The sequence below is a fragment of the Stenella coeruleoalba genome (genome assembly GCF_951394435.1).
Source record: "Stenella coeruleoalba genome assembly, chromosome: 2".
In the NCBI taxonomy this organism is placed as follows: Eukaryota; Metazoa; Chordata; class Mammalia; order Artiodactyla; family Delphinidae; genus Stenella; species Stenella coeruleoalba.
In genome coordinates this window covers 31,643,076-31,669,474 of record NC_137147.1, presented here as the reverse complement: position 1 = coordinate 31,669,474, position 26,399 = coordinate 31,643,076, and the positions used below count along the sequence as shown (strand labels likewise).

Here is a 26,399-nt window from a genome sequence, read left to right as displayed (position 1 = left end):
GGTGGGGCGGGTGAAGAATGATTAAATGGGAGAATAGCGGGAGAGCGCTTGGGCAATGATTTCTGGCAGCTCTCTGGGAACTTTTTCTCCCGAGCGCCCAGGACCTTATAGATCCCAGGGTGATGCTTTGATAGGTGGCAAATGAAAATTTAGGGTTATTGGGAGTTTTCTGCAATTTTCTCTTTTCCTGCTTCTTAGAGGTCTGGGAGTGAGCAGTGTAAGGAAAATGAGTGAAGAATAAAAACAATAGCAAACTGCTTACACTTTCTGCATGGGCTTCTGTGTTTGTCAAACCAATCTTGGAGAGAAGCGAAACTTCCAAAATCCAGCCTACCTTTAATTTGCTGAAACTTCTTTTAGTCCCCCACTGGCTACTCCGTAGTCTGTGTTCCGAGTCAAGAGTGAGTCACAGTTATTTCTCCAAGGTCCCTCTCTGGGTCTCAGTTTTTAGAATCTCTCCTGACGTCTGGTCTACAGGTTGGTGGCAACTTGGAGACCTTTGTCACTCAAGGGACGGAGCTAGCGGCACTCTCACTCAGGGCTGAGGGAGGTGCTTAGGGCAGGGATGGTGGATGGCGGGTCTCCCAGATGAAGAGGACCAAGCAGCCTCTAGCCTCCACCCTCATGGTGGTTAAGCACACCTGCAGGAGGTTTACTTCATTGCCTCAAGCCTGGCTGAGGTGTGCCAGGCTGGATATCTCAGAGCATTCTACACGTGGAGCGTCACCCCTGTTCACGTGAATGTAACCTCTTCCCAGCTACCTCTTTTTTCTCTTCCCCCAGCACAGGGGGGGAGGCTGGATCCGTAACTGATCTGTCAGCCTTGCCATCAGATAGCTCAAGTCCATTACCTACCAGCCTGGGCTGGATTTATTTTCTTTCTTTTTTTAAATATATATATATATATATATATATATTTGACATCTTTATTGGATATAATTGCTTTACAATGGTGTGTTGGTTTCTGCTGTATAACAAAGTGAATCAGCTATACATATACATAGATCCCCGTATCTCTTCCCTCTTGCGTCTTCCTCCCTCCCACCCTCCCTATCCCACCCCTCTAGGTGGTCACAAAGCACCGAGCTGATCTCCCTGTGCTGTGCGGCTGCTTCTGGGCTGGATTTGAATGGAGCTGGGTCTGTGGGTTGGCCTCGGCTCACACTGGAATTCCCTGTGGAGAAGCATTCATTCTGATACGTGCCTACTACAAACTGTGCCTAAGCAGCTCCAGGCCCACGAGAGGTGGCTCTTTTCCTCTCTGCATGCACGTTACTGCTGCTTTCTGGCGTCTGAGCCACCCTGGACCAAGCCTGGCTTATCACGATATCAGCTTTGAAGAGATGGGTTGTAGAAGGAGTGTGCGCGAGGGTGCTTGAGTGTTCATGCATGTACCACATCTCCCTCTACCCACGCTTAATTACTGCCCCAGCAGGGCTCCGTCTACGCATCCCCCGCCCTCCATCTCAGCCCCTATTCTGTGGTCTCCAAAAGAAAGTTTATGCATGGAGGATGCTAAACGAAGAGTGTGGATCCTTGCCGTATCCTGATTTCCAAGGACTAGAGAGGAGATGGGGTTTAGTGATCTGGAAAAGCCTTCTAGCCATGGATTCTAATGAGTCCCTGGCGTTGTTAGTAACCATTTGTGTTTTCGTACTTGGCTCTTTTATTCTTTCATTCAACACATTTTCACTGAGACCTTACTAAGTGCCAGCTTTGGTCGTTACTGAGGATCCAGTGACAAGTGAAACGATAAGAGCCCTCGCCCCGTGGAGCTCACATTCTAATGGTTCTTAGCCTCTTCTTGTAGAGGGTATCGTCGGGTGGAGGTGAAGCCTCCCAGAGGGCCACAGACCTCTAGATGCTGGGATGCTTGGAAGCAGGGGAGGGAAGGCAGGTGGCGCCTGCAAACGCCCTGGTCGGCAGCTCCCACGGCCAGAGCCTCTAAGGAAAGACCCTTGGAGGAGGTTGCCTGGGATGAGCATGGCCCACCGGCAAGTTCTTGATTCCTATGCCTGGTACCTTTGTGGTGCCCCCAAAGTCCAGGTGAGACAGCCCAGAGCTTGGCAGGCCACTGAGAGTATGTCCATTTGCTCACTGTTCCTTGGATGAATGAGTTCACTTCCAGCTGTGGCCCAGCAAGCTGGAGGGAGCCAGCGATTGCAGCCTGTGGGTGGACAGGCCTCACGGCCACATCCGAACTACTTCTCCAGCTCTAAGCGCCACGTAGCTCCTGTGGTCAAGGCCGAGGAATTGTCACTCTTCGGTCCTGTTGCACCCGTTGAAAGAAAGCCATGAGTTTCAAGGGCTGTTTATTCTAAAATTGATGTGGAAAGGCAATGGAACTAGAGGAGCTAAAACAATTTTCAAAAAGAAAAAGAAAGTGGGAGGAATCACTATATGTGATTTTTTTTAAACCAAGAGATCTTTAGTGTTTTATTCCCTTCATGACCCTTTATGAATTTTCAGTCCATGCTTCCGTTTGATCATCTGAACAGATGTGGTGACTCCACAGCTTTTTCAATGTTTATTTTATTTCTTTTTGTTTTTTAATGACTTAGTTTTAAATTTAAGAAGAAGGTACAGAAATTTTCCATATACCCCCTGCTGCCACACATGTGCAGCCTCCCTCACCATCAATATCCGCCCCCAGAGTGAGTACATTTGTTACAACTGATCAACCTAAATTGACACATCATTATAACCCAAAGTTCACAGTTTATATTAGGATTCACTCTGGGTGTTGTACACTCTGTGGGAACGGACACATATGTAGTGATATCCACCATTATAGTATCATACAGAGTATTTTCACTGTCCTATTGACCTAGAGATCAACGGAACAGAAAAGAGAACCCAGAAGTAGGCCTACACAAGCATGGCAAACAGATTTTTGACAAAGGTGCAAAAGAAATTCAGCGGAGGAAGGATAGTCCTTTCAACAAATGGTGCTGTAGCAATTGGGCTTCCACAGACAAAAACAAAAACAACTCCCCAAGACCTTCCCTAAATCCCACACCTTATACACAAACCAACTCAAAGTGGATCTTGGACTTAAATATAAAATCTAAAGCTATTAAAACTTTTAGAAGAAAACACAGGAGAAAATCTTCAGAACTTACAGCTAGTGAACCTTGAGCTTTGGTGTGAGAACATCAAACACGTGATCCAAAAATTTTAAAAATTGATAAATTGGACTTAATCAAAATTAAAAACTTGCTCTTGAAAAGATCTTGTTAAGAGAATTAAAAAACTACAGACTGGGAGAAAATACTTACAAACCACCTATCTGACATAGGACGTGTGTAGAAGATACAGAGAATGCTAAAAAACTTAACAGTTGAAAAACAATTTAATTTAAACATGGGCAAAATAAATGAATAGGCATCTCACCAAAGCACATATGCAGAGGGCAAATAAATACACAAAAAGGTGTTCAACATCATTAGCTATAAGAAAGTGCAAATTAACCAACAAGGGCCTACTATATAGCACAGGGAACTCTACCCAATATGATGTAATAACCTATAAGGGAAAAGAATCTGAGAAAGAATATATATATATATATATATATATACACACATATATACGTATATAAAAAACTGAATTGTGCTGTACACCTGAAACTTCCATGATATTGTAAATCACTATACTTCAACAAAAAAATTTTTAAGTGCAAATTAAGACCATGATAAGATATCACTACACACCTATTAGAAGAGCTAAAATAAAAATAATGACAATACCAAATGTTAATGAGGCTGCAGACGAACTGGATCTTTCATACATTGTTGGTAAGAATGTAATTTGATACAGCCACTCTGAAAAATACTTTGGAAGTTTCTTAAAAAACGAAGCAACAAAACATATGCTTACCATATACCCTAGCAATTGCACTCCTGAGCATTTATTCCAGAGAAATGAAAACTTATGTCCACACAAAAACCTGTACACAGATAGTCACAGCAGCTTTATCTGTAACGGCCAAGGGTGGAAACAACCCAAATGTCCTTCAATGGGTGAAACAAACTGAGGTGCGTCCATACCATGGAATACTACTCGGTAATGAAAAGGAACACACCATTGACACATGCAGCAACAACTGGGTGGATTTCAAGGGCATTATGCAAAGTGAACAAGTCCGACCTCCAAAGGTTGTATACTGCATGATTCCATTTATATAACATTGCAGAAATGACAAAATTATAGAGATGGAGAAAGGATTAGTGGTTGCCAGGGGTGAAAGACGGGGTGGAGGAGAGGAAGTGTGATTATAAAAGGGTAGCACTTGGGAGATCTTTGTAGTGATGGGCTAGTTCTATATTTTGATGGTGGTGGTGGTTGCATGAATCTGCACATGGATAGAATTGCATAGAACGACACACCACCCACCCACCCACCCACAGACAAATAAGTACATCCAAAAACTGGTGGAACGTGCATAAGGTCCCTGGATTATACCAATATCAATTTCCTGATTCTGATATTATACTATTATGATGTTATCCGTATAATTATGTTAACTGTAAGGATGCTATCACTGGGGGACACTGGGTGAAGGGTACCTGGGGCCTCTTTGTTTGCAACTACCTGTTGCAAAATCATTTGTATAATCATTTCAAAATAAAGAGTTTTTAAAAAATTAGCCCCGTCTCTGGGTGAACCCAGCCCTGAACCAACTGTGCTGCTGGCAGTGCCACCTCTCCCCTACTTCTCCTCCGCTTTGTCACCACGCCCCCTTCTTCCATCTCTGGTCTACCTTTTTCACCAGCCTCTTGTTTCCGTTCTTACACAAGAAAATGTGGAGCTTGACGGTATGGGCAACTGCTTGCAAAAAGACAGCTTTAAGCTTTTTTTGGGAAGGAGTGTGCAAGTGGGTAGATGGCATGTAAAAGATTCATCTCTTGCTCTGGAAAGGACCCGAAGTACCCAGATAACTTGTGTTCTCCAAGGTCAGAATCAAGACACAGCTCACAGTATATTTTTGAGCCTCGCTGGTCATGGGACATACATCTCAGGAAAGGTTGAGGTTAACTAACATTCCATCCTCCTCCTGGTATGATTCAGGCCAGGTTCTTAAGGGACATTTTTGCAAACAGGCACCACTGTCTCCCTGGGAGGCCCAGAATAAGTCATCTTGACTTTCACACTGGGTCCCTGAGTCGCATGCTGAGGGGGATGTGGCTCTGGCATAAATGTGGTCCCTTCAAAAGCAAGAACCTTCCAGCACTTCTATCAGGCTGAAGCGTATCGCCATGTCTTGGTAAAAGACGGCCAATGGCAGCCTAAATGAATGCAAGAGGGAGGGTGGCCGGTGATGGACATGGTTTGGGCAAAGCCCAAGAATTAAAGGGGACTTGGGATCATTGAGAGACCTTCCGAGTCTCAGGACGGGGGTGGTGGTTTCTTTTTCTGTCATTCTCCAATGTTCCTCAGTCTCAGAGACCCCAAGAGATGCCATTAATACAGATTCCTCCTCTGGCCCCTTTGACACATTTGCTTTTGAAGGACCTGGAAGAGAAAGCTCTTTGTATGTGGTCAGAATAAACTCATTGTACACCCAAACAATTAACTCCTCAATGGACTTGCCAGCCCCTTGAAAGGCCCGGCCCTGCTTCCTTGGACCTCTTGGGCTCTATTCAGTCCCATAAGCACACCAATGTTTTGGGGGTTTTGTTTTGTTTTGTTTGTTATTCTGAAAAGTCTTTCCCTGAGAATAGTCAGAGCCGGTCAACATTGTCCTCAGCCCCGCATTTATCTCCACTCGCCAGCGAATGTCAATCAGGAATCAAAAAGCCAAACAGAGGAGGCTTTGAACGGTGTCATCAGGGGTCGAAGTGACTTCCAGCTGTCTGTGCGTGGGCCAGGCCTTCTCGCAGGGCAAAGAATTGTGCTGTCACACAAACCCACTGTCTGGATAGGCTCGAAGAGCCCGTGCGGGGGCTGCGGCTTTCTGGGGCTGCACCTGCAAGGAGAGGCGTGGTTGGGGGCTGGGGGATCTCGTGCGGCCAGACGCCCCGCTCTGGGCCTGGGTGGTTTCCAGCGCCGCTTGCTCACTGCCTCTGGAGCCTTGAGCAAATCACTTTCTTGCGCTGAAACTCAATCTCTTTTTATCTGCCTGGTGACTTCCTCTGCCCTGGCCGGTGGTGAGAATAGATGAAGAAAGCCACCTGCCAGAAACTCTGAGTGTTGCAAAATGTGGTAACACTTATTATTGTTGATCTTGACATCATCCTTGAGAAATTCTCTCAGATTTGCCTTTTTTTTTTTTAATGTTTCCTAATTTACTTTTTTCTCCCTGTAAAAGAAATGGTCATCTTTGAATCGGGTTTTTTCAGTATTCTATGTTCTTCTCGGTCTGAAAGAGTATTATGGTATCAAAGAGAAAGAAAGTCTTACTATTTGAGGTCTAAAAGAATCACCAAGATTAAACATACACACACATGAAATCATCATATGCACTCATGTAAATTGAGATTCAGATATAGTTTTCTTTAAGATATACAGGAGAGTCTCCCCCCAAATTAAGGATTGCTCAGATAATCTAGCTACTGCCACCTGACGATTTACCTGTGATGACTTTGGTACTCCATCCCCGCTTTGTTTTAAAAACTTTATTAAGGTATAATCACATACCATAAAATTTACCCATTGTAAATGTACAAGTTAATGAATTTGGTACCGTTATAGAGACGTGCGGTCATTACCAGAGAACATTTCCATCACCCCCAAAGAAACCTTGTACCCATTTATAGTTATACCCCACTCCCTCCTCCAGGCAACCATGTATCTGCTTTCTGTCTCTATAGATTTATCTTTCCTAGGCATTTCATATGAATGGAATCAAACAATATGTAGAATTTGCACATGGCTTCTTTCATTTAGTTTAATGTTTTTGAAGTTCAGCTATATTCTTACGCATATCAGTAATTCATTCCTTTTACTTGCTAAGTAATATTCCATTGTATGGGTAGATCACAATTTGGTTATCTCTTCACCAGTAGACGAACATTTGGATTGTTTCCAGTTCAAGGGTATTACGAATCATGCTGCTATCAGTGTTTGTATACATGTCTTTGGGTGGATAGGTCTTTATTTTTCTTAGATAGAGTCCCAGGAGTGGAATTTCTGGATTGAATGGTAAGTTTGTGTTTAACTTTTTAAAGAATTTGCCAGACTCTTTTCCATCATGGCTACCAGTTTTACATTCCCATCAGCAAGGAATGAGGGTTTGAGTTTCTCCACATCCTTGTCTCTTGATAGTGTCTATTTAAAAAATTTTAGCCATTCTAGTAGGTATGTGGTGGTATCTCACTGTGGTTTTAATTTGTGGTTTCCTAACAACTAAAGATATTGAGCATCTTTTCATGTATTTATTAGCTGTCCGTGCGTCTTTGAAATGTCTATTAAAATATTTTACCCATTTTAAAATCAGGCTGTTTGTCTTCTTATTGAGCTGTAAGGTTTACTTTACTTTTTATTTTTAAAACTTTATAGAATTTTAATTCTACAAATCCAGTTTTAAAAGCAAGCAGTTGGATAAGATGATTTAACACTCGATGATTTAATACCTTCTTTAAGAGGCCTTTAGAGTCTTTTACAGCTACCCAGTGTCCTGAGGCTAGGAGTGCAGCCATCCTTCACTTTTAGAAGAGGATATCACTGCCCAGAGAAGAAAAGTGAGGGGTTCAGGTTACCCAACTTAGTTGGTTGCAAAGCCGGTATCTGCACTGTGACCCCACTGGAGACCGGGAGGCCAGGGGCACATGCGGAAGCTTTTCTCTCTCCCCCGGGCCCAGTGTAGGTACTGGTGTCGCCCCAGGGCTTGCCAGGAAGCAGGCCTGATGTGGACCTTGGACCCAGGCCTTGGACCTGTGTTTGGTAGAAGGGTGCGCTTGTTTGCTGGGTTGGATGCCAGGTGCCCAGGTGCCCGGAGATGATGGTCAGAGGGTCCTATTGGCTTTGGCTTGGCTGCCCATCCTTGGGGCATGCTGGATTTCACAGGTGGCTCTCCTGGCAGCAGGGCACTTTGTCTCTTCTCACTTCGTAAAGATTTCCAGCTAGGGCCTCCACGGTGGCAGTGCAGCTGTGTGTCTTCACCCTCGGTGACCCTACCCTGCAGGAAGATTCACTCCCTGCACGTGGCTTCATGCTATGTGGGCTTCTGGGCCTGCATCTGGGCAATTGTGGAGGTCCTCGACTTCCCCGGGGAGACTGGAAATCCTCCTTCCTCTCCTTGAGCAGCAGATTTCTTTACTGATTGCTGGACCAGATGGGCAGTCCCAGACTCTCATGTGGACGATGGGAGAAGTAAACAGAGTATTTTCTGTCGTCCTGCTCCAGAGGGAGATACAGCTCTTGGAGTACGGGAGGATCTCAATTGAATATTAAAATATCTCATAAGCCATTTTTCACTTGGCTTGTCATCGCCGTCCCTCTGAGAATGTTTGATTTCTCACTTTCCCTTTGTTCCCTTTAAGACTCCTGACATGAAGCCGCCCTGTGTGGAGGGGCTGAGCACACTGTGCAGGTCTATTTAGACTGTGAACTCTGCATCCGGCAGCAGCAACCAAATGTGCATTGCAGCTGCCAAAAAACTTCATTCAGTGGTTCACTGAATTCAATGGAAAGAGGTGTTAATAGAGTCAGGGAAGTGATGCCATTTTTAAAAATGACACTGTGTGGCTCTGCTCTGTGTTTCTTCTCCCTCAATGACTTCCAGATCAAACGTACACAGTTTGGCATCAAAAGGTGGCTCTTCTGGATCCCAGTTTGAGGCAAATAAGATATTCAGCCTCATTACTCCTCTCCTCCTGCCACGTCTCACGACTGCGGGTGATTGTCGGATAGGTCAGGATCACCCTGGCCGCTGCGGGAGTTGGGTCTTACGTTGGCACATGAGAATTATAGCAGGGTCAGGTGTCACACAACTGCCAAGTTGCTGGCCTCAGCCTCAAGCGAGGGTTAGGGTCTCCATAGCTATTGAATCTTAAGATCCCAGAGGTGGGGTGTTGGCGTAAGAAAGGGATCAGGACTCTGTTCTTTCTCTGTCCCATGATAAGATGCAGGGAACTCTGCCGAGAGTTCTGGGAGCTCCAAATGGTGAAGGCTGTCATTATCGATGATCTGACTGGCGTTGCAGGCTATATGAGAACTTGCATTCTCCATAGTTAATGCTTGGAGAATAGAGCGTTCAGTCCTAAAAGATCTCTGGGGGTCTTGGGAAGAAGGGATTGTGTAACCACGGTGTCCGAGACCACGGTGCTCTTCTTCCCTCCCCCTCCCAAGGGAGAAAACAGAAAAATCTCGGAAGTATGTGTTCTCAACACAGGTAAAGATGCCTGCTCCCAGCTTTCACCAAGGAGGTGGAAATTGGTTCTTAGGGCACAAAAGAGCACTTGCTCTTTTTCCATATAAAGCACAGATATACATACAGTACACAAACAGGTATGCAATGTATCTTTGTTATTAACATTTCACTAGGAAATTAATTAGGAGAAAAAGTCTAAAAATACTCTTTAGATGGGCAATAAAAAAAAAAAGTTGAGAAACACTGTTCAAAATTAAGCTTTTGGAATCTTGATGAACATAATTCAGAGTCCTGAAAGGTAAATAAAGTCTGAACTTACTCTGATCCGTAGAGGTTTTTGGTCTACAGAGAGAGCTGCCAACACTACTAGGACCATAAGTATTAGAACTTTGTTACTGAGAACTCCCTGCTCCTATCATCTGTGTTAGAAATTTCAAAGCAAACCCAGGGTGCAATTACTCATGTTTTCTCCCATTTTGTTTGCCCCCACCTCTCTTTGGGAATTGGGGTGCATGCTGTTTCAAGAGTTCAAAGTGTTCTAAGGATTCCCCATTCTTTGTAGTTCAGCATGCTGGAGAGAGAAATGTCCTTCTTACCTTCACTTTGCTTTTAGCTGAGGATGGAGAAATAGCTGGGACTTCGGGAGGAAATGGCGCCATGTTGTCTTGTTTTCCTTAAGCTCTTCAGTGAAGGCCACTGAAAAGGTACCGGCTAGTACCTTTCGCAAGAGGGCAGGAAGGAGCTGGGGACATCAGAATTTGATGCCACAAGTGTGCCAACCTCTCCTAACACTTCTGGCCAAAACTCAGGGCTGCTGGTGAAGAGAGCGCTCCCAGCTCTCCTGAGGAAAGAGCGAGGGCTGACGGAGTCACGCTGGTACAGAGTTATGAGAAGGGGCCCTCCAGAGCCATGACAACTTGGGTCCCTTCCCTGGAATGGCAAGCACACACCTGGATTGTCTTACTGTTGGTGTCTGTCTGTGATTCTCTTTTCCTTCTTGTTCTTTTCTTCTTTCTTTTCCTTGTCTTTGGTCTGTTCACTGGGACTTGGCCGGGCCATGTGCAAACCCCAACCATTCAATAGTGCTGGAGAGTAGATAGTATTTACCTCAATAATGGTAGTCTCTTTTCGATTCTTTTTAACCCTCAATTCAGATGACGGGTCTAAGCCGACACCCACGATGGAGACCCAGCCGGTGTTCGATGGAGACGGTAAGCTCTTGTATTACTTCAGATTTGAATTCTCCCACCCGTTTTCGGATTTGGGGAGGTCTTTCCTTCGGTTGTGTGTTTAAGCTTTACTATTATTGTTTTTTTTCTTTTTTAATTTGTATTTTTCCCAGTTTAAGCCAGGTTGTTTTAACCTTTAAAAAAATGCAAACCCTCCCAGGAACTAGTACACCCTCCACTTCTGGAAAGGCCCTCTCTTCTCACCAGGCTTCCTGCCTGGCTCTAACGTCCAATAATAACACAGCCTGGATGGACTCCGCGGGCTGCCAAGACCAAGGAGCCGGGGCTGAGAAAGACAGGCCGGCAGCATCCCTTTTCTAAATGAATCAGCACTTAACAAGTTCCTGTAGTGCTCTGTGCCCAGCATTGTGGGAGGCCTCTGGGGGACAAAGGAGAAGTAGACGAGATGGAAGCCCTTGCTCTCAAGAGATCGGCAACTATAGGAGAACTTTCTGTATGGAGCTCTATGGTCTCAGTTGTTTGTTTGTTTTCTGTAATAGACACGTATGGAAGAAAGAGATCACAGTGGTATGGGAAAAGATTCTGTGAAGAGAGGGAACGTGAGCTGGATTTTGAAAATGTGGGAGAGGAATCAGGGTGTTCCAGGCAGGGGCACTGGCGTGGGCAAAGGAGAGAATATGGTGGAGATGGGATATAGTGAGGAAAGTAGCAGGAAAGAGACTGATGTATGGAGCTGGTCTGGCTGAGTCGTAGGGACCTTGAGAGTTGAGTCGAGACATTTGGGAGAGGAGAAATTCTAGGTCAAGAGAAATAGTGGTGGTTGGTGGCAAAATAGAGGTTGGATATCTCTGGAGGTATGAGGAACGGACAGGAGGAGCTTGGGTGCAGAAGACTGGCTTTGATTTGAGTTTGAGCTGCTCAGGGCCTACATTCTTCCGTGTACTTTGCTAAGTACTCCAGGCTCCCATGAGGAGGGGCAGGAAACTCGGCAGAGTGCGGTTTCTAGAAAGTCTGACAATGAGTTGTGGAGCTCAGTGCAATATATGGCAACCTTTCAGCAGCTTTCAGCCGAGTACATCCAGGCTTGGATCCTAAGACTGGACAGTGAGACAGAGGAATAAAAAGAGATGATGCCACTGGTTGGTTCTGTGGCTAAGGATGTCTCTAGCCCAGGCTCAGCTTTAGATAGAAACGTGAAATATCCTTTGCAACTGGTCATGGAGTGGAACATATGTGTGTGTTCATGCCTAGAAGTTAAAATGTTTCTGTGATCCACAAATGTCCTAGATCATTGGTAAGTCTGGGACCCTGGAGGATTGACTGGGGAGGGGGGAGTGGAATGGAGACCATGTCAGCTTGGAAGACCTTCCCAACACACTCATGGAAGATCTTGTCACTCTACAGTGTGTTCAGGGTCATCCTCAGACTTCCATGGCACCTGTCCACTGGGTGACCCCACCCCTGGAGAGCCTGGAGGCACGCTGGAACTCTCTGGATGGAGGAATTCAGCCTCTGTTCGATGAGAAACTATTAGAAAGGGGATTGAAGCACACACTAGACCCATTACTTTCTTCCCCATGTGAAGCAGAATCTCAGCAAGTTAAAACCTGCTGCGGCTCAGCTGTTTCCTCTAAAATGGTCTCTGTGGTTTCTTTGGCATTCGTTTGTTGATTTACCCCCTTTAAATCTTCTTCCAGGGAAGCAGCTGAGAAAGGCTTGGCTTGGCGCGTGTTCCTCACCTCCTGGGATAATATTTTTATTCCTGGATGGAGTGGCTCAGTGCCTCTGGACTCTGACCACTCGGCTTCCCAGCACAGGAGGCCCTGGTTGGCTCCTATGAGCTGATGGGGAGATGATCTTCCATAGAAAGGAAGCAAGAGGGTGTTGGGACAAAGTGGATATGGGATGAGGGAGATGGCTCCAGCCTTGATGCCTCAGGCTTTTAGAAAAGCTGTTAAAAAGTCTGGGGGTTACACTCCAAGTTACGTACTCTCTTTGCCCAGACATTATTTTCTCTCTCCTTCTTTTTTCAGAAATCACAGCTCCCACTCTCTGGATTAAGCACTTGGTAATCAAGGACTCCAAACTGAACAATACCAATGTAAGAAATTCAGGTAAATAATCTGCCTTGGATTATGTATTGATATGTACTTGATCTGTCCACGGGTGCTGTATGGTTGCTTCGTGACTATCACTGTGTGGGCTTGGGCAAGTCATTTAACAAGTTTGGCCTTCAGTTTTTTCCACAGCTGTAAAATGCGGAGATGAGATGGGATTATTCCCTTCCAACTTTGTCTTCAATTAATAGTTTAGGGATCGTCTTTCATGAGTAGCTGATCCTTTTAGCTAAAAAAAAGTTTGATGGTATGTTTTAATATTTTAATTGACTTTCTATATGCCATGCAGAAGAATTTGAAAGAAGAATGGCTGGGCATAGAGAAGTTGGACTTCAAACCTTAAGAGCCTTGGATCTATGTGTTTTTAAGGCTCTAAATAGCTGCCTCCAATCTTACCTTTCCTGGTTTGATCTTTTGAGGGTCTTGTGAGTGTTCAGGTTTTGGTACTGGGTGAACCCTTGTAGAAAGGTGGTAATTTCTGAAGAGTGGTCAGATTAGAGTTCATTTACCATCAATGAAGACCAAAGTTGATAAAGTTCATTTACCATCAAAAAAGACCAGATGTCCATCGACAGGAAAATGTATTAACAGATCCAATCTGTATCTCTGTCCGGGGTGGGGATCATCCTTCTTTCAGCCTCAGACTTCGTTGTGAGAAACGCTACTTGGCATATTTACGCCTGGTTGTTGAATTTAGCCATATCATCGTTTCCTGATAGACAGGACTGTAAACTAAAGATACATCCCTTTCACCTGGCAGGCAGGGTTTTGCATGACCATTAATGAACGAGTGTGCTGTCCTTGCCCCCCTTTTGGTTTATCTATATAGTATGCCAGCCTTGTCCTAAAGGTCATGGGGACTGGAGTGCACGGAATGGTTTAGACCATGAGGTGAAGTCACATAGCCCTGGTTGATTTTTTTCTGCTGAGTACCTCGGCGTGTGTCTGGTTCCCTGTTTGATAGAAGCTGGAGGAGGTGTGGGATGCTGGGGTGGGAAGGAGCCCATGTGACGTCCCGTGGGCCAGAGTCTTTGACAGAACAGTGCCATGGTTAAAACACAGGCTTTGGAATCAGCAAACAGGGGTTCTCGTTCTGGCTCCAACACTTAGTAAGTGACCCAGTCAAGTTACATGCCTGCCCCACCCCTGCCCCGGCCACGCCCACAGAGCCTCAGTTCTCAGCCAGGATCATAATCTCTCCCTTAAAGGACGGTGAGTAAAGATTAACTGAGTTAGTCTGTATGGTACTTAACCAATGTCTGGCTAAGTGATAAATAGTATGTGCATGATAAATTGTAGGTACAATTGTATTTATTATCATCATCATCATTGGTAGGGAAAATGGGACTATTAACGATACTTCTTCTAGTGAGAATTCTTCAATCGAGAAAGCATTTGTGATTGTCACCCTAAGCAAAAACATCTATTAGGAAGCTTCTTAGATCCTTCCTCCACTCTCCCTTCACTGTTAGGCAAATATGATAAGTCAAAGAGAAGTGGTTTTGGTGCCTGTGGTATCTGGAAGTGATATCTGCAAAAGGTCCCCGCATTCCCTGAGCCCCCAGCAGGTCTGCAGAGCCCCAGTAGGAGGCTCAATTCTCATACGGTGACCAAGGGGTAGAGAAGAGGGAGAGCTCTCTCTGAAATTACACAGCACCTTTTGCCTGAAGCATTCGTTTGACATTTAGCAACTGCTTCCATGATCTTTTTCCGCCTACCAGTGGTTAATTTCTCTACCCAAGTTATACTCTGTGAAGGCAAGGGCTTTACTGCCTGTCTGTTATATCTATTAGCGAATCTAGCTCAACGTGTTTGCTTTGGAGAAGGATGAGGAGAAAAGATCATCATCAGTAAAGTCAGAATCATCAGTGTCATCATAGCTAGTCCGTATCAGTTATGTGTTATCTCATTTGAGTGTCACCATAACCCTATAAGTATTGTTATTATCCCCATGTTACAGATGAAGAGTCAAAGGATGAGAGAGAGGAAGTAACTTGTCCTGGGTCACAGCTAGTAAGTGGTGGGGCTGGAGAAAATGATTTATCTTTGGGAATAGAGCGCCTATCTTCTTGGGCTGCATTCTCTGTGTATAGTAAAGAGGCAGTGTCAAGTTTGGTGATGTTTCTTCCGCTCAAGTCCTTCCCCTTCCCACTCATTCTTCCCTTGTGTAGTTTCCAATTGCATGAGTATGGGATCATATTGAAAAATGGTTTCCAGGCAGGTACAATCCCCTTCCTTTTGTGAGAGGCACCCAGCCACCTTTATTTTTTCCTGGTTTGCCCCAGTTATGTCTGTAAGTTTAGCGTATAGGACAGGATAGTTGGAGGAGAGCTAAAGGTTCCCTGGGAGTAACTGAGACCAGCAATCATTATCAGAGGTTGATACCATAGGCATTTTCTAATAAACTAGGGACGTTCTCCATCATGATCAGGTGGTAAAACTGACTGAGTGCCTGTCAACCTTTTTGATGTAATTAGCTGTGAGGGACACTGTGTCACATAGGCATGTAACAGAGGTTGGCAAATGGCCGCTTGCCTGATTTCGCAAACAAAGTTGTCTCGGAACACAGCCATGTCCATTTCTTTACATACTGTCTATGGCTGTTTCCGTGCTGCGACCATCGAGTTGAAGAGTTGTGACAGAGACCGTCTGGCCTGCAAAGCCTAAAATATGATCTGATCCTTTACAGAAAAAAAGTTTGCTGGCCCCGTTATATAAGATTGAAGTAGAAGCATTTGGGTGGGAGCGTGTGTAGGGGTGTGTGTCTTTCTCAGGTTTTGGGGCCCCTTTCCTAGAAGTAGGGACTGTGCCTCCTGAGATGTTTCCTGACATGCCTGGGGAAGCCTGCATCAGCGCAAAACTCTTTAGGCAGCTCACGTTGCACTTTCTGCTCTCACGTGAGCTTTAACATCCTGTCCTGGGTGTGCTCTCACAAGTGGGTTGCCCAGGAAGCATCCTGAGGCTTGGCCTTCATAGGTGGGGGGTAGGGAATCTTTCGTACGTAGATGAGATCAACCACGTAATGGTAGAAGCCTGGGCTTTGGTATCAGGCAAACCTATAGACCTGGCTTCTGATGCTTGCTCCCCACTGAGAGGCTGGGTTACCTTGAGAAAGTTAATTAACTACCCCGAGCTTTGATTTCCTTACTTATTAGTTAAAATCATTAATGCCTTGCAGAATTTTTCTGAGAATTTAATGTATCTAAAATGCCTGGCACATAGTAGGTGTACGTGAATTATTGAAAACAAACTCAATGGAATATCCTGATGTATTGTGCTAGCCACTTTTCACATGATCTCACTTGGTCTGATGAGAAGTCAGTAGACTTGTATGTTAACTTGGGTCCGGGCGGCTGGTTCTGGTATGGACTAGAGCCTCTGAGTCAGGCCCCTGGGACACTTTCCCATTAGAGTTTAATGAAAGATTCTGGGTCCAGGAGAGCTTCTGCCCTTGCCTCTGGGGAGGTTGGAGTGGGGCTCTGAGAGCCAACTGAGTGAGAGCTCTTCTTCTCAGCTTTCTCTCTCTCAGAGGCAAAAAGGCATCCCAGTTTCTTTTACACCCCAAACATCCTTCTTTCACACTCAGACCCTGTGACGCCAGGTTTGTCTTCTGGCCTGGGGACTGTTGATGTTGGAAAGGTTCCACTGGGCAGCTGAAGTGTTGCAATAACATGACACACATGCCTGCAGACTTATCCTGTCTCCTTCCCTCCTCCTGGAGGTTTTGGCCCTCGTTTTTAAGGCTTTGTCATGTGTTCATCATGGTCAGTATCTCCTTCTGAGTATGTGGCAGGGTCAGCGGCAGCAGGTTTGCCTGTTGGACTTCTGTTTGATTCTCGCCTCCATTGTACCAGGACTTCTTCTTGCAACCTGGCAGACAGCACACCTGGCGGCGAACATCCTAGAATTTGAGAGACAGCATCTTCTCCTATGCAAGCTGGCCAGAGACTCTGTTCTGCTTTTATAAGAAAACAGGAACTCTTGCTGAGTTTTTGGTATCAGGGGCTAGTGACAAAGGCATTTCTCAATATAACTAGAATTTCAAAACATTGTAATCATCTATAATACATCTTAGAGAAGAGAGTAAAGAGATTAAGGAAATGACAATAATTAGGCTTCATCTCATCCTTCATCCGTATCTTACTGCTTTGGATTTTACTACATGCCGGCACCTTCCCACAGCTGTGATTGATAGAAGTCTTGTTTTTTCTCTCTTTCTGTATGACAAAACTCTGTGCTTTCTCCTCTGGGAAAAGGCCATCTCCCAGGAAATGTGGTCGCGTGAGCCTTCACTCTTTTCTTATCGCAAACCATGCCCTCAAGGCATGTACGAAGGCCCCTTGCCTCTGTCTCCGCCTGGTTCCCTCCTGTGGCCACCCTGAGGTCACTGGACTTCCCTTCTTCCCTCCCATTTCTTTCTTTCCTTTCTCTCCATCTTTTCTAGTTCACTTCCTTCACGATCTGATCTGGGACTCCAAGAAGCCCTAGAACCTGGCCCTGTGGGTTAAATCCAAAAGGACCACGGCTTTCCTTCCTTACCTCCTTGCCCAGCAGACCCTCCTTCTGTAGATCTGTGAATGCAGCGGCTGGTGGTAACTCTGCTCCCTGCAAACAAGCCATCAGCGGGGACACAAGGTGGAGATGCATTTCTTATAAGTTCTGCCATGACAGTGACCCCTGTCCCCCTGGTAAGTGAGAGTGTTTGCCTCTCTCACCATCTACATCACAAGGAAGCTGTTTACAGGCTCCTGTCCTGACCTGCCAGGCTCGGATCGGCGCTCTTCTAGGCCTGCTTTCTGGGCCCATTGGTCACATTTTGTATGCTCCTCCCTCACCTGGAAGCTCCTGCTGGATTGGCTGCTGCTAGGACTGGGATTTGGGGTCACAGAGGCAACAGCACCTCCTGGCTGGATCCCCCACCCCCCAAACCAGTGCTCTTGGCCTGCCCAGAAACCGCGGGGTGATGTAATAACCTTAGGCCTGGAAAAATAAACAGTTCTCAGGGAAACCAGCGGTAGCTGTTGTAAGCAAATACCTCACAGCCACCTGGAACCTCACACACAACGTGGCTGGAAGGAAGAACGAGTCATCCACGAACGTTAGCCGCCGCGGATGGGGCTGGGCTCGTGTGCATTTAAAATACCTGTATAAAAACAGATCCTTGGTGTTTATGTCTATCACTGGCCTTCTGGACGTCTGCCCATCTATCTTATGCAGGTGTCTTGGTCCACCAGGGCCAGTAGAATAGAGTCGGGGACAGGCATGGGTGGCCATCCCTATGGCTTTCTCCCTGGCAACAAAGGCCTTTCTCAAGTTCTCCCTTTGCCAGGAGGAGCTGAAACACGTCTGGAGGCCTCAGAGAGCCTGGCTCCACAGTCCATCTTAACCTGGTTTTAAAATTAGTTTTCCCTGTGGCCTTGCTCCTGCACCCCATGTTGTCTGCTTGGAACACAGAGGTGCAGTGGTGGCTGGGGGGGTCTGGAACTTGCTCCACCAGCAAAGATTTTATTGAGTATGTATGCTTTGTGGCGTTAAGGGCAAACCCACCACATCCCAATGTTCTCCTTTGGCCTCTGCTGCTAAAAAGACCTAACTGAAGGCCCTGCCGAGGTATTGTAATCGGCTTCTGCCACTTTGCTAGAAGGCAACTACTATCGCTGCTTTGGTCCGAGGGTCCTCATTCTGTGTTTATTTGTAAAATGGCTTTGGAAGTAAACAGGGTATATATCTTACTAACACACTCACATGTGCAACATTATTGTTTGGGGGATGAAGTGTGAAGTTATGATACTTTATTTGACACATTAAAATATATCTCTTCCATCTCCCCGCCTTGGCCCGTGACCCCTCCTTCCTTCTCGCCTGAATTTTTATTTGCTAGCTCTTGTCCTTAAAGGACAGAGCTTATCAGGTCAAGGTCAACAAAGTTACTGAGAAAAACTAGAAAGACGCCAGCTTGCCACTTCTCAGTACTTGTCCCTGCGAAACCACTCTGAAGCGTTTCGTATTCTTTTTGGTGGAAGGGTCATATGAGCTCACTTAATGGCATGAGTCAGTAGAGGTGGAGCCTTTTCTAAAATTTGAGTGGATGTGAGTCAGTGATGCTTTGGGGGAAAAGTTTGAAAAAAAATGCCTATATACTATATTGGGACAATCCATCCTAGAAGAAATATCTTGTTTTCCTCCACTTCTCCGTTTCTGTCTGTGTGGGAAGGACGAGGTCACTGCTTCAGACAACAGTGAACAGTGCATGGCCATTTTAGGTGCCCCAGGGAGAAATTATTTAGACAGGCTGGTTGGTTTGTAATTGTCCCTTACACCCCCTCACCCACTACACTTCATCCCAACACTGTGCCCTATTTACAGAGCCCCCTGCAAACGTTCCTGTGAGTGGGTGCTTCGGGGACGTGGGGCAGGCGTTGTTAGTTTTGTTCTGGGGGGAGCCTCTGAGCCACAGACGGCTGGACACAGTATGACCGTGGAGAGGGGTGCCAGGCATGGGGGCGAATCTGAAGGCCCCCAGCAGCCTTGCACCTCACTCAGCCACTTGCTGGTGCTTGGGCTCCCCTGGGGTGGGGGAGGCTGAGCTGGATCCCCCTCTGAGCCGTGGGGAAGCTCTGGGCTATGGGAACCGTAGCCTCCAGTACCACCGCTTCATTTTATTTTTTATTTTTTACATCTTATTTTTACATTTTATTTTTTACATCTTTATTGGAGTGTAATTGCTTTACAATGGTGTGTTAGTTTCTGCTGCATAACAAAGTGAATCAGCTATACGTATACATATATCCCCATATCCCCTCCCTCTTGCATCTCCCTCCTACCCTCCCTATCCCACCCCTCTAATTGGCCACAAAGCACCGAGCTGATCTCCCTGTGCTATGCGGCTGCTTCCCACTAGCTATCTATTTTATATGTCCACGCCACTCTCTCGCTTCGTCCCAGCTTACCCTTCCCCCTCCCCGTGTCCTCAAGTCCATTCTCTACGTCTGCGTCTTTATTCCTGTCCTGCCCCTAGGTTCGTCAGAACCATTTTTTCTTTTTTTTTAGATTCCATATATATGTGTTAGCATACGGTATTTGTTTTTCTCTTTCTGACTTACTTCACTCTCTATGACTGACTCTAGGTCCATCCGCCTCACTACAAATAACTCAATTTCGTTTCCTTTTATGGCTGAGTAATATTCCATTGTATATATGTGCCCCATCTTCTTTATCCATTCATCTGTCGATGGACACTTAGGTTGCTTCCATGTCCTGGCTATTGTAAATAGTGCTGCAATGAACATTGTGGTACATGACTCTTTTTGAGTTATGGTTTTCTCAGGGTATATGCCCAGTAGTGGGATTGCTGGGTCATATGGTAGTTCTATTTTTAGTTTTTTTAAGGAACCTCCATACTGTTCTCCATAGTGGCTGTATCAATTTACATTGCCACCAACAGTGCAAGAGGGTTCCCTTTTCTCCACACCCTCTCCAGCATTTATTGTTTGTAGATTTTTTGATGCTGGCCATTCTGACCGGTGTGAGGTGATAGCTCATTGTAGTTTTGATTTGCATTTCTCTAATGATTAGTGATGTTGAGCATCCTTTCGTGTGTTTGTTGGCAATCTGTATATCTTCTTTGGAGAAATGTCTATTTAGATCTTCTGCCCATTTTTGGATTGTGTTGTCTGTTTTTTTAATATTGAGCTGCATGAGCTGCTTGTATATTTTGGAGATTAATCCTTTGTCTGTTGATTCATTTGCAAATATTTTCTCCCATTCTGAGGGCTGTCTTTTCGTCTAGTTTATGCTTTCCTTTGCTGTGCAGAAGCTTTGAAGTTTCATTAGGTCCCATTTGTTTATTTTTGTTTTTATTTCCATTTCTCTACAAGGTGGGTCAAAAAGGATCTTGCTGTGATTTATGTCATAGAGTGTTCTTCCTATGTTTTCCTCTAAGAGTTTTATGGTGTCTGACCTTACATTTAGGTCTTTAATCCATTTTGAGTTTATTTTTGTGTATGGTGTTAGGAATTGTTCTAATTTCATTCTTTTACATGTAGCTGTCCAGTTTTCCCAGCACTACTTATTGAAGAGGCTGTCTTTTCTCCATCGTATATTCTTGCGTCCTTTGTCAAAGGTGAGGTGACCATATGTGCCACCACTTCATTTTAATTGAGGAAAAGGAGCCTGGACTAGCAAGGACCTTGCCCAGGGCCACAGGCCCATCAATAGCTCTCGTGTGCCAAGGCCTCTACTTGGTGCTAAGGGGACCAAGGAAAGAAACAGAAGGAGCATCTAAGGAAGGAGCTGACCATCAGGCAGTGGTGTGTCAAAGACAGGGGCGGAGGCGCGGTCCACCCCAGAGGGGAGGGATATTCTCTCACAGACATTGTTTTGAGTTGCTGACATAGTGATCTTTGAAAGTAGACTGGTTCTTAGTTATGTTATTATTTTTTTAGGTAAACTAAAGACAGTGTGCCCCTCATTGCCTGTACCTAGAGCAGGTCATCCCTGCAGTCCACCTGAGAGACTGGTCATTCACGGGGATGGGTCAGGAAGGCCGGGTTTGCTGTACATTGACTGAGGACACTGCTACCCTAGACCAGCTAATAACCTACCACTTATCAACTAACTGTGGCCCTGGGTTCAATGCTTTACATATACTATTGTGTTTCATCCTCACAATGGCCCTGTGAGGCCTGTGCTGTGGTTACCCTACCTTTACAGGGACTTGAGAGCTAAAGTAAACAGAGCTAACAAGCGGTGGAGGCTGATCCATCTGGCCCCAAGCCCGCGCTCTTGATCACCGAGCTCTTCTGCCTCTATTCTGATCGTTGTTGACTTCCGTGAGCAGTGACAGAAACTCCCACGTGCCAGGCCTGGGCTGGAGTGTGCAGGGGCAGGAGTGCTAGGCGCTTACTCTTGTTCTCAGCCTTGGCGAGGAAGCCCAGTTATCCCCATCTCACCCTGACTCCTGTTCCTAGAAGCTCTTCCCTCTGACCGCTGGAGTTCCCCCTGGTGTTTGGGAACAGCCATCGACTGAGCTTTCACACCATCCTCATTTCTCCCATGACCAGAGCTGAACAGCATCTCTTCACTTGGCCAGTGAGCTCATCAGAAGGGGTGCCCTTCTCCAGACACGTGGTCCAAGGTCCCTTTGTAGGTTAAGATTGGGTGATGATGTTATCTTTTTCACATCATTTGCCTGCCTACTCTATGGGGAAAAGGGCCTTCAGATTAAATTAAATGGAGAAACCCATTCCGGTGGAAGAGGTGACATTGTAAATTTGTGCATATTCCGTTTCTGTTCTCACTCCCTCCGCCCCTACTTGATGCACACCTGAGCACAAGTTCAAGGACTGACTTTGTTCTGTTTATCAGGGAGGCTGCCTCTTCCCTGCCCTGACAGGACCTCTGTTTTCTTGACCATTGTCTGTTCCAAAGGGAGCCCTGAGGAATGGTTCTTTGAGGTCCCCTCCTCTTCAGGGTTTTCTCAGAGTCCCTGGAGGACTCTGAGACTTGGGGATTGGTGATGGCCAAGTGGCCGCTTGGTGCCAGACATGACGGGAGGGCAGAAAAGCAGTGTTCCAGGGGATGGGTGCTGAACCCCGTGTGGTCAAATGAACAGAAAGGGCTGTTCAGTGATGTCCTGTGAATCACTCCCCAAGATCATGCACTCTGCAGCATCTCCTCCTTGGAGACCACGTGTCCAGTCCCTGGGCCAAGCCCTCAAAAAGAGGGGAGTCAGTGCCTTCAGGCTGGGTCCCCCTGGTCCCTCCTTTTGCTCCTGCAGTCTCCTCTTCGGCCAGATTCTCTGCAACTGTCCCGACAGCGCACGCCGCTCACGCCGACCCAGAGGCTCCCGAGGCAGGAGCCGTGTGATTTCTTACGCCTCTGGAATTTCATGTTGTGATTCAGGAAAAGTTGTTTTTAACAGAAGCCTTGTTATTTTGGGTTATCCTTCAGCATTTCATTCATTTTTGATAAGAGGCTAAGTGGGTGTGAGGTATTTGAAGGGGCTTCAGGGTAACTGTAGCCGACACAACGCTAGTGTTTCCCTTAATATTCTTGGCCCAGTGGGATGATTCCTTTTGCAACGAAACACAGATAAGCTCCTCTTGTTTTTCAGGCGGGTAACTGTGTATTGATTTTTCCCTTAAGAAAATCTAGTGCCGGATGGTCTGAGGATTGAATGTGGCATTTCCCAGGATGAGTCAAAGGGACACATTTTCTTTTTCTGGCCTCTGTGGTCTCATCCCCCATGACTTGGCCTTGACTCAGAGGTGGGTGGTCCCACCCTGAAGTGTCAGAGGCTAGAACAGAATCCTGTGGCTCGAGATGGAACAGCAGAGATTCAGCAATAGAGGGGTTCTTGGGCTAAATACTCTGTGGATCCTTTATACCCAAGACCCTGTGGTTCTCCTATGAGTGAGGCGCCGCAGGTCAGGGATGGGTGTGGGGAAGGATCAGGAAGTATGCGATAGCTTGCAGTCTTGTTAAGTCCTGGTGCTAAGGGTGAGGGGTCCAGGAGGGGAACAGATACTCAGACTCAGCAGAGAGAGGCTTTGCTCTAGGTGGGACCCCCCAGGGAAAGCTTTGGGGATGGAGGAGGCCCGGAATGAGGGTAAGTTAAGATCTTGTGGTTAGTTCTTTCTTCTTGCTACGTCTGACAAAACTTTTCTGACCTCTCCAGAGCCTGCCATGGTACCAGCGTACACCCAGTACCAGCCTGTGTGAGAGCCTGGGGCCAGGAAGGCCCCTGACCCCCTCTGCATCCTCTCTGTTGGCCTTATCTCCTCTGTTACTCAGGATCCCACGTTAGATCTGAGACTCCAGGAGTACCATCCTCTCTCAGGACATTGCCCTCAGCCCTGTCAGCATCCCACTTCCCTTGTCTGTAGTATAGGCAATGCTTAGTCAGGGCAGCCCAAGAAGCTGCCCTTAATTAGCAACTGAGCCGCCACTCAGAGAAGAGCCTCTGGTTCTTTCTCTGGGAAGATGGCATCATTCATCAAGGCATCTTCCCAATTCATGTCTCTATGACCTATGACTCTTCTCAGCTTCTCTGTGTATGGTTTTCTGTAAGACTGGGCTTTTTTCTTGGTCTCATTTTTCATAGGGACCTAGTGATGGTTAATTTTAGGGGCCAACTTGGCTGGGCCACAGTAGCCAGTTTGGTCAAACACTAGTGTAGACGTTGCTGCAAAGGTATTATTTTAGATGTGATTAACATTTATAATCAATTGACTTGAAGTAAAGCAGATGACCCTCTGTGATGTGGGTGGGCCACATCCAATCAGCTGAAGGCCTTAAGAGCAAAACCTGAGATTTCTTGAAGAAGGAATTCTGCCTCCAGACTGTAACATAGAAATCCTGCCTGAGTTTCTAGCCTGCTGGCTTGACCTGTTGATTTTGGACTTGAGACTGCCCCATCACTCTTACCTGAATTTCCAGCTTGCCAGCCTGGAGCCAATTCCTTAAAATAAATCTCTCGCTCTCTCTCTCTTTTTTTTTTTTTGCTCTACGCGGGCCTCTCACTGTTGTGGCCTCTCCCGTTGCGGAGCACAGGCTCCGGACGCTCAGGCTCAGCAGCCACGGCTCACGGGCCCAGCCACTCCGCGGCTGGATCTTCCCGGACAGGGGCACGAACCCGTGTCCCCTGCATCGGCAGGCGGACTCTCAACCACTGCGCCACCAGGGAAGCCCTCTCTCTCTCTCCATATACATCCATACCCATATATATATTTTTTAAATCTATCTACCATCTATCTATCTATCTATCATCTATCTATTTTTTTCTGTTGGTTCAGTTTCTCTGGAGAACCCTGACTGCTAGTGATCCTCTCTGACTACTGCCTTTTCTCTCCTCCCGTCTTCCCTGGCCTCCATCACCATAAGGTTCCGCTGCTCTTTCTCCCAAGAGTTCAAGATATGACTGGCTCACCAGGACCTGCTCACTCAGGTGTTGGGTTACCCAGCATCCCAGCTTTTTTGTCTGCTCCGTCCTGCAGCAGCTCCTCCTCTGGAAGGCCGCAGCCAGAAAGAAAGACCAGTCCAAGGACCTGAAACTCAAATCTTTTAATGTTTATGTTTGTTGGACATTTTTTTTTCTTAAGTGAAGAAGAAAAAAGAAACAGATGATAAAGTAGAAAAAGTTCCAGAAACAAAGGATAAACTGTGGGCTAAAATCAAAATTGGGGATTAGCTGAGGGTTGAGGTTGTCCACGCTCTCCTTTGCTCCTAATTACCACAGGTCACTGAGGGCACAGAGGCAGGGGCTGGCCGTAGCAGACGGGGCTGTCCTCCACGCTCCTCCTGTCTTGGCTGGACACCTGAGAACCCGGGCCCTGGGCCTGCACACAGGGTTTGTGTTGTCTGGCTCAGCCCGGTCTCCCTCTCCCCGGGCCCCCTCCCTGCCCACTCCCACCCGGACTTAGCCCTGCTTTGCTCGGCTGCCGTGTGATTGTTGGGATAGAGGGCTGTGTGCTTTCCGGTGGCAAGGGCTGGACCACGTTCTTATTCCTTCCACAGGCTACTTTTCTGTTGTGTTTCTTCTCTCGGGCAGTCAGAGATTGGTGAGTGAGATTTAAACCATCCACTGCCAGGTGGGGAGTGAACCGGCTCTCACTGGTTCTGGGAACAGGATTAGAGGGGCTGGGTGTGCATGGGTGTGTAAGAATGTGTGGCTAGGTATTCCCGTGTCGCCCTGGGCAGCCCTGATATTTCCCTGTCCCCCCGCTGTGTATGTCTTCCAAGTATTTACAGATGGTCCCGGGCCATTCTCATAGTTATCAGGCCAGACCTTCTAATCTTGTCATCTTCCCCTGAACTTCCCTGAGCAGAGGCTGAATGTTTTAGAACAGTGAGTATCCACTTCTGAGGAGCTTCCTCTCTGAACCAGTGGTCATGAAGAGGCCCTTGAAATAGATCCCCTGGCTTGCATTCTGGAAGGTGCCTTCTTGGTATCTGGAAAATCTGATAGTTGTGAATTTTAAGATTCATTTGGGAGGTGACTGAGAAGGGCAGAGGGTGACAGTGGCCCTAAGGATGGGGCTGGCTTCTGGGTCCTCAGATACAGAATAAGCTTATGCCCCCTGGTATGTACCGATTAGTATTCGCATGAGGTCTGGAGAAGCACTGAAGGAATAATTGGTCGATTGATTGATTGATTGGCTGAAGGGTCTGAGAGGGCTGCAGAAATACTTACGGGGTAAATTGATAAAGAGTTGAGCAAGTCTAAGTGTCTCGGTTATCTATTGCTGCGTAACAGACCACCCAGAAATATAGTGGCTCACAACAAGAATAATTTATTCTTTCTAATGTGTCTGTGGATTGGCTGGGTGGTTCCTTGACTGATTCTACCTGCACTGACTCCTGGACTTGTCCAGCTGGAGGGTCAGCTGGGCTGGGGTGTCCAAGATGACTTCACGCACACGCCCGGAAGTTGGTGCTGGCAGTGGGCTGAGCCACTCTGGTTTTCTTCCATGTGGCCTTTCATCCTCCTGGAGGCTGGACTGACTTTCTTATGTGGTGATCTAAGGGTGGATTCCAAGAAAGGGAAAGTGGAAGCTATAAGGCCTCTTCAGGCCGAGGTCTGGAAACCACACACTGTCACCCCCGTCCTTTCCATTGGTCAAAGCAAATCAGAGTCAGCAGGGAGGGGTTTACCCTGAATACAGGGAGGTGCAATTCACTGGTACCATTTTGTAACGATCTACCACACCAAGTAAAAGAAAAACATAGGTTAGATTAAAAATCAGGTTAGCACATGGCAGTGAGAGCTGATATTAAAGAGAG

At 46.4% G+C, this 26,399-nt stretch overlaps 1 protein-coding gene across 4 annotated transcripts in view; it reads left to right on the top strand.

The window, feature by feature from the left end:
• Positions 1 to 26,399, top strand: part of SMOC1 (SPARC related modular calcium binding 1) — a 156,499-nt gene that overhangs the window by 107,078 nt on the left and 23,022 nt on the right. For 3 of the 4 annotated variants that reach the window (XM_079913480.1, XM_079913479.1, XM_079913478.1), the window contains exons 6-7: positions 10,465 to 10,521; positions 12,534 to 12,614. In XM_079913480.1, coding sequence (XP_079769606.1) covers positions 10,465 to 10,521; positions 12,534 to 12,614 — 138 coding nt within the window. Of the gene's footprint in view, positions 1 to 10,431; positions 10,522 to 12,533; positions 12,615 to 26,399 lie in introns of all 4 variants that reach the window. The other variant, XM_079913481.1, reaches the window with a different exon arrangement.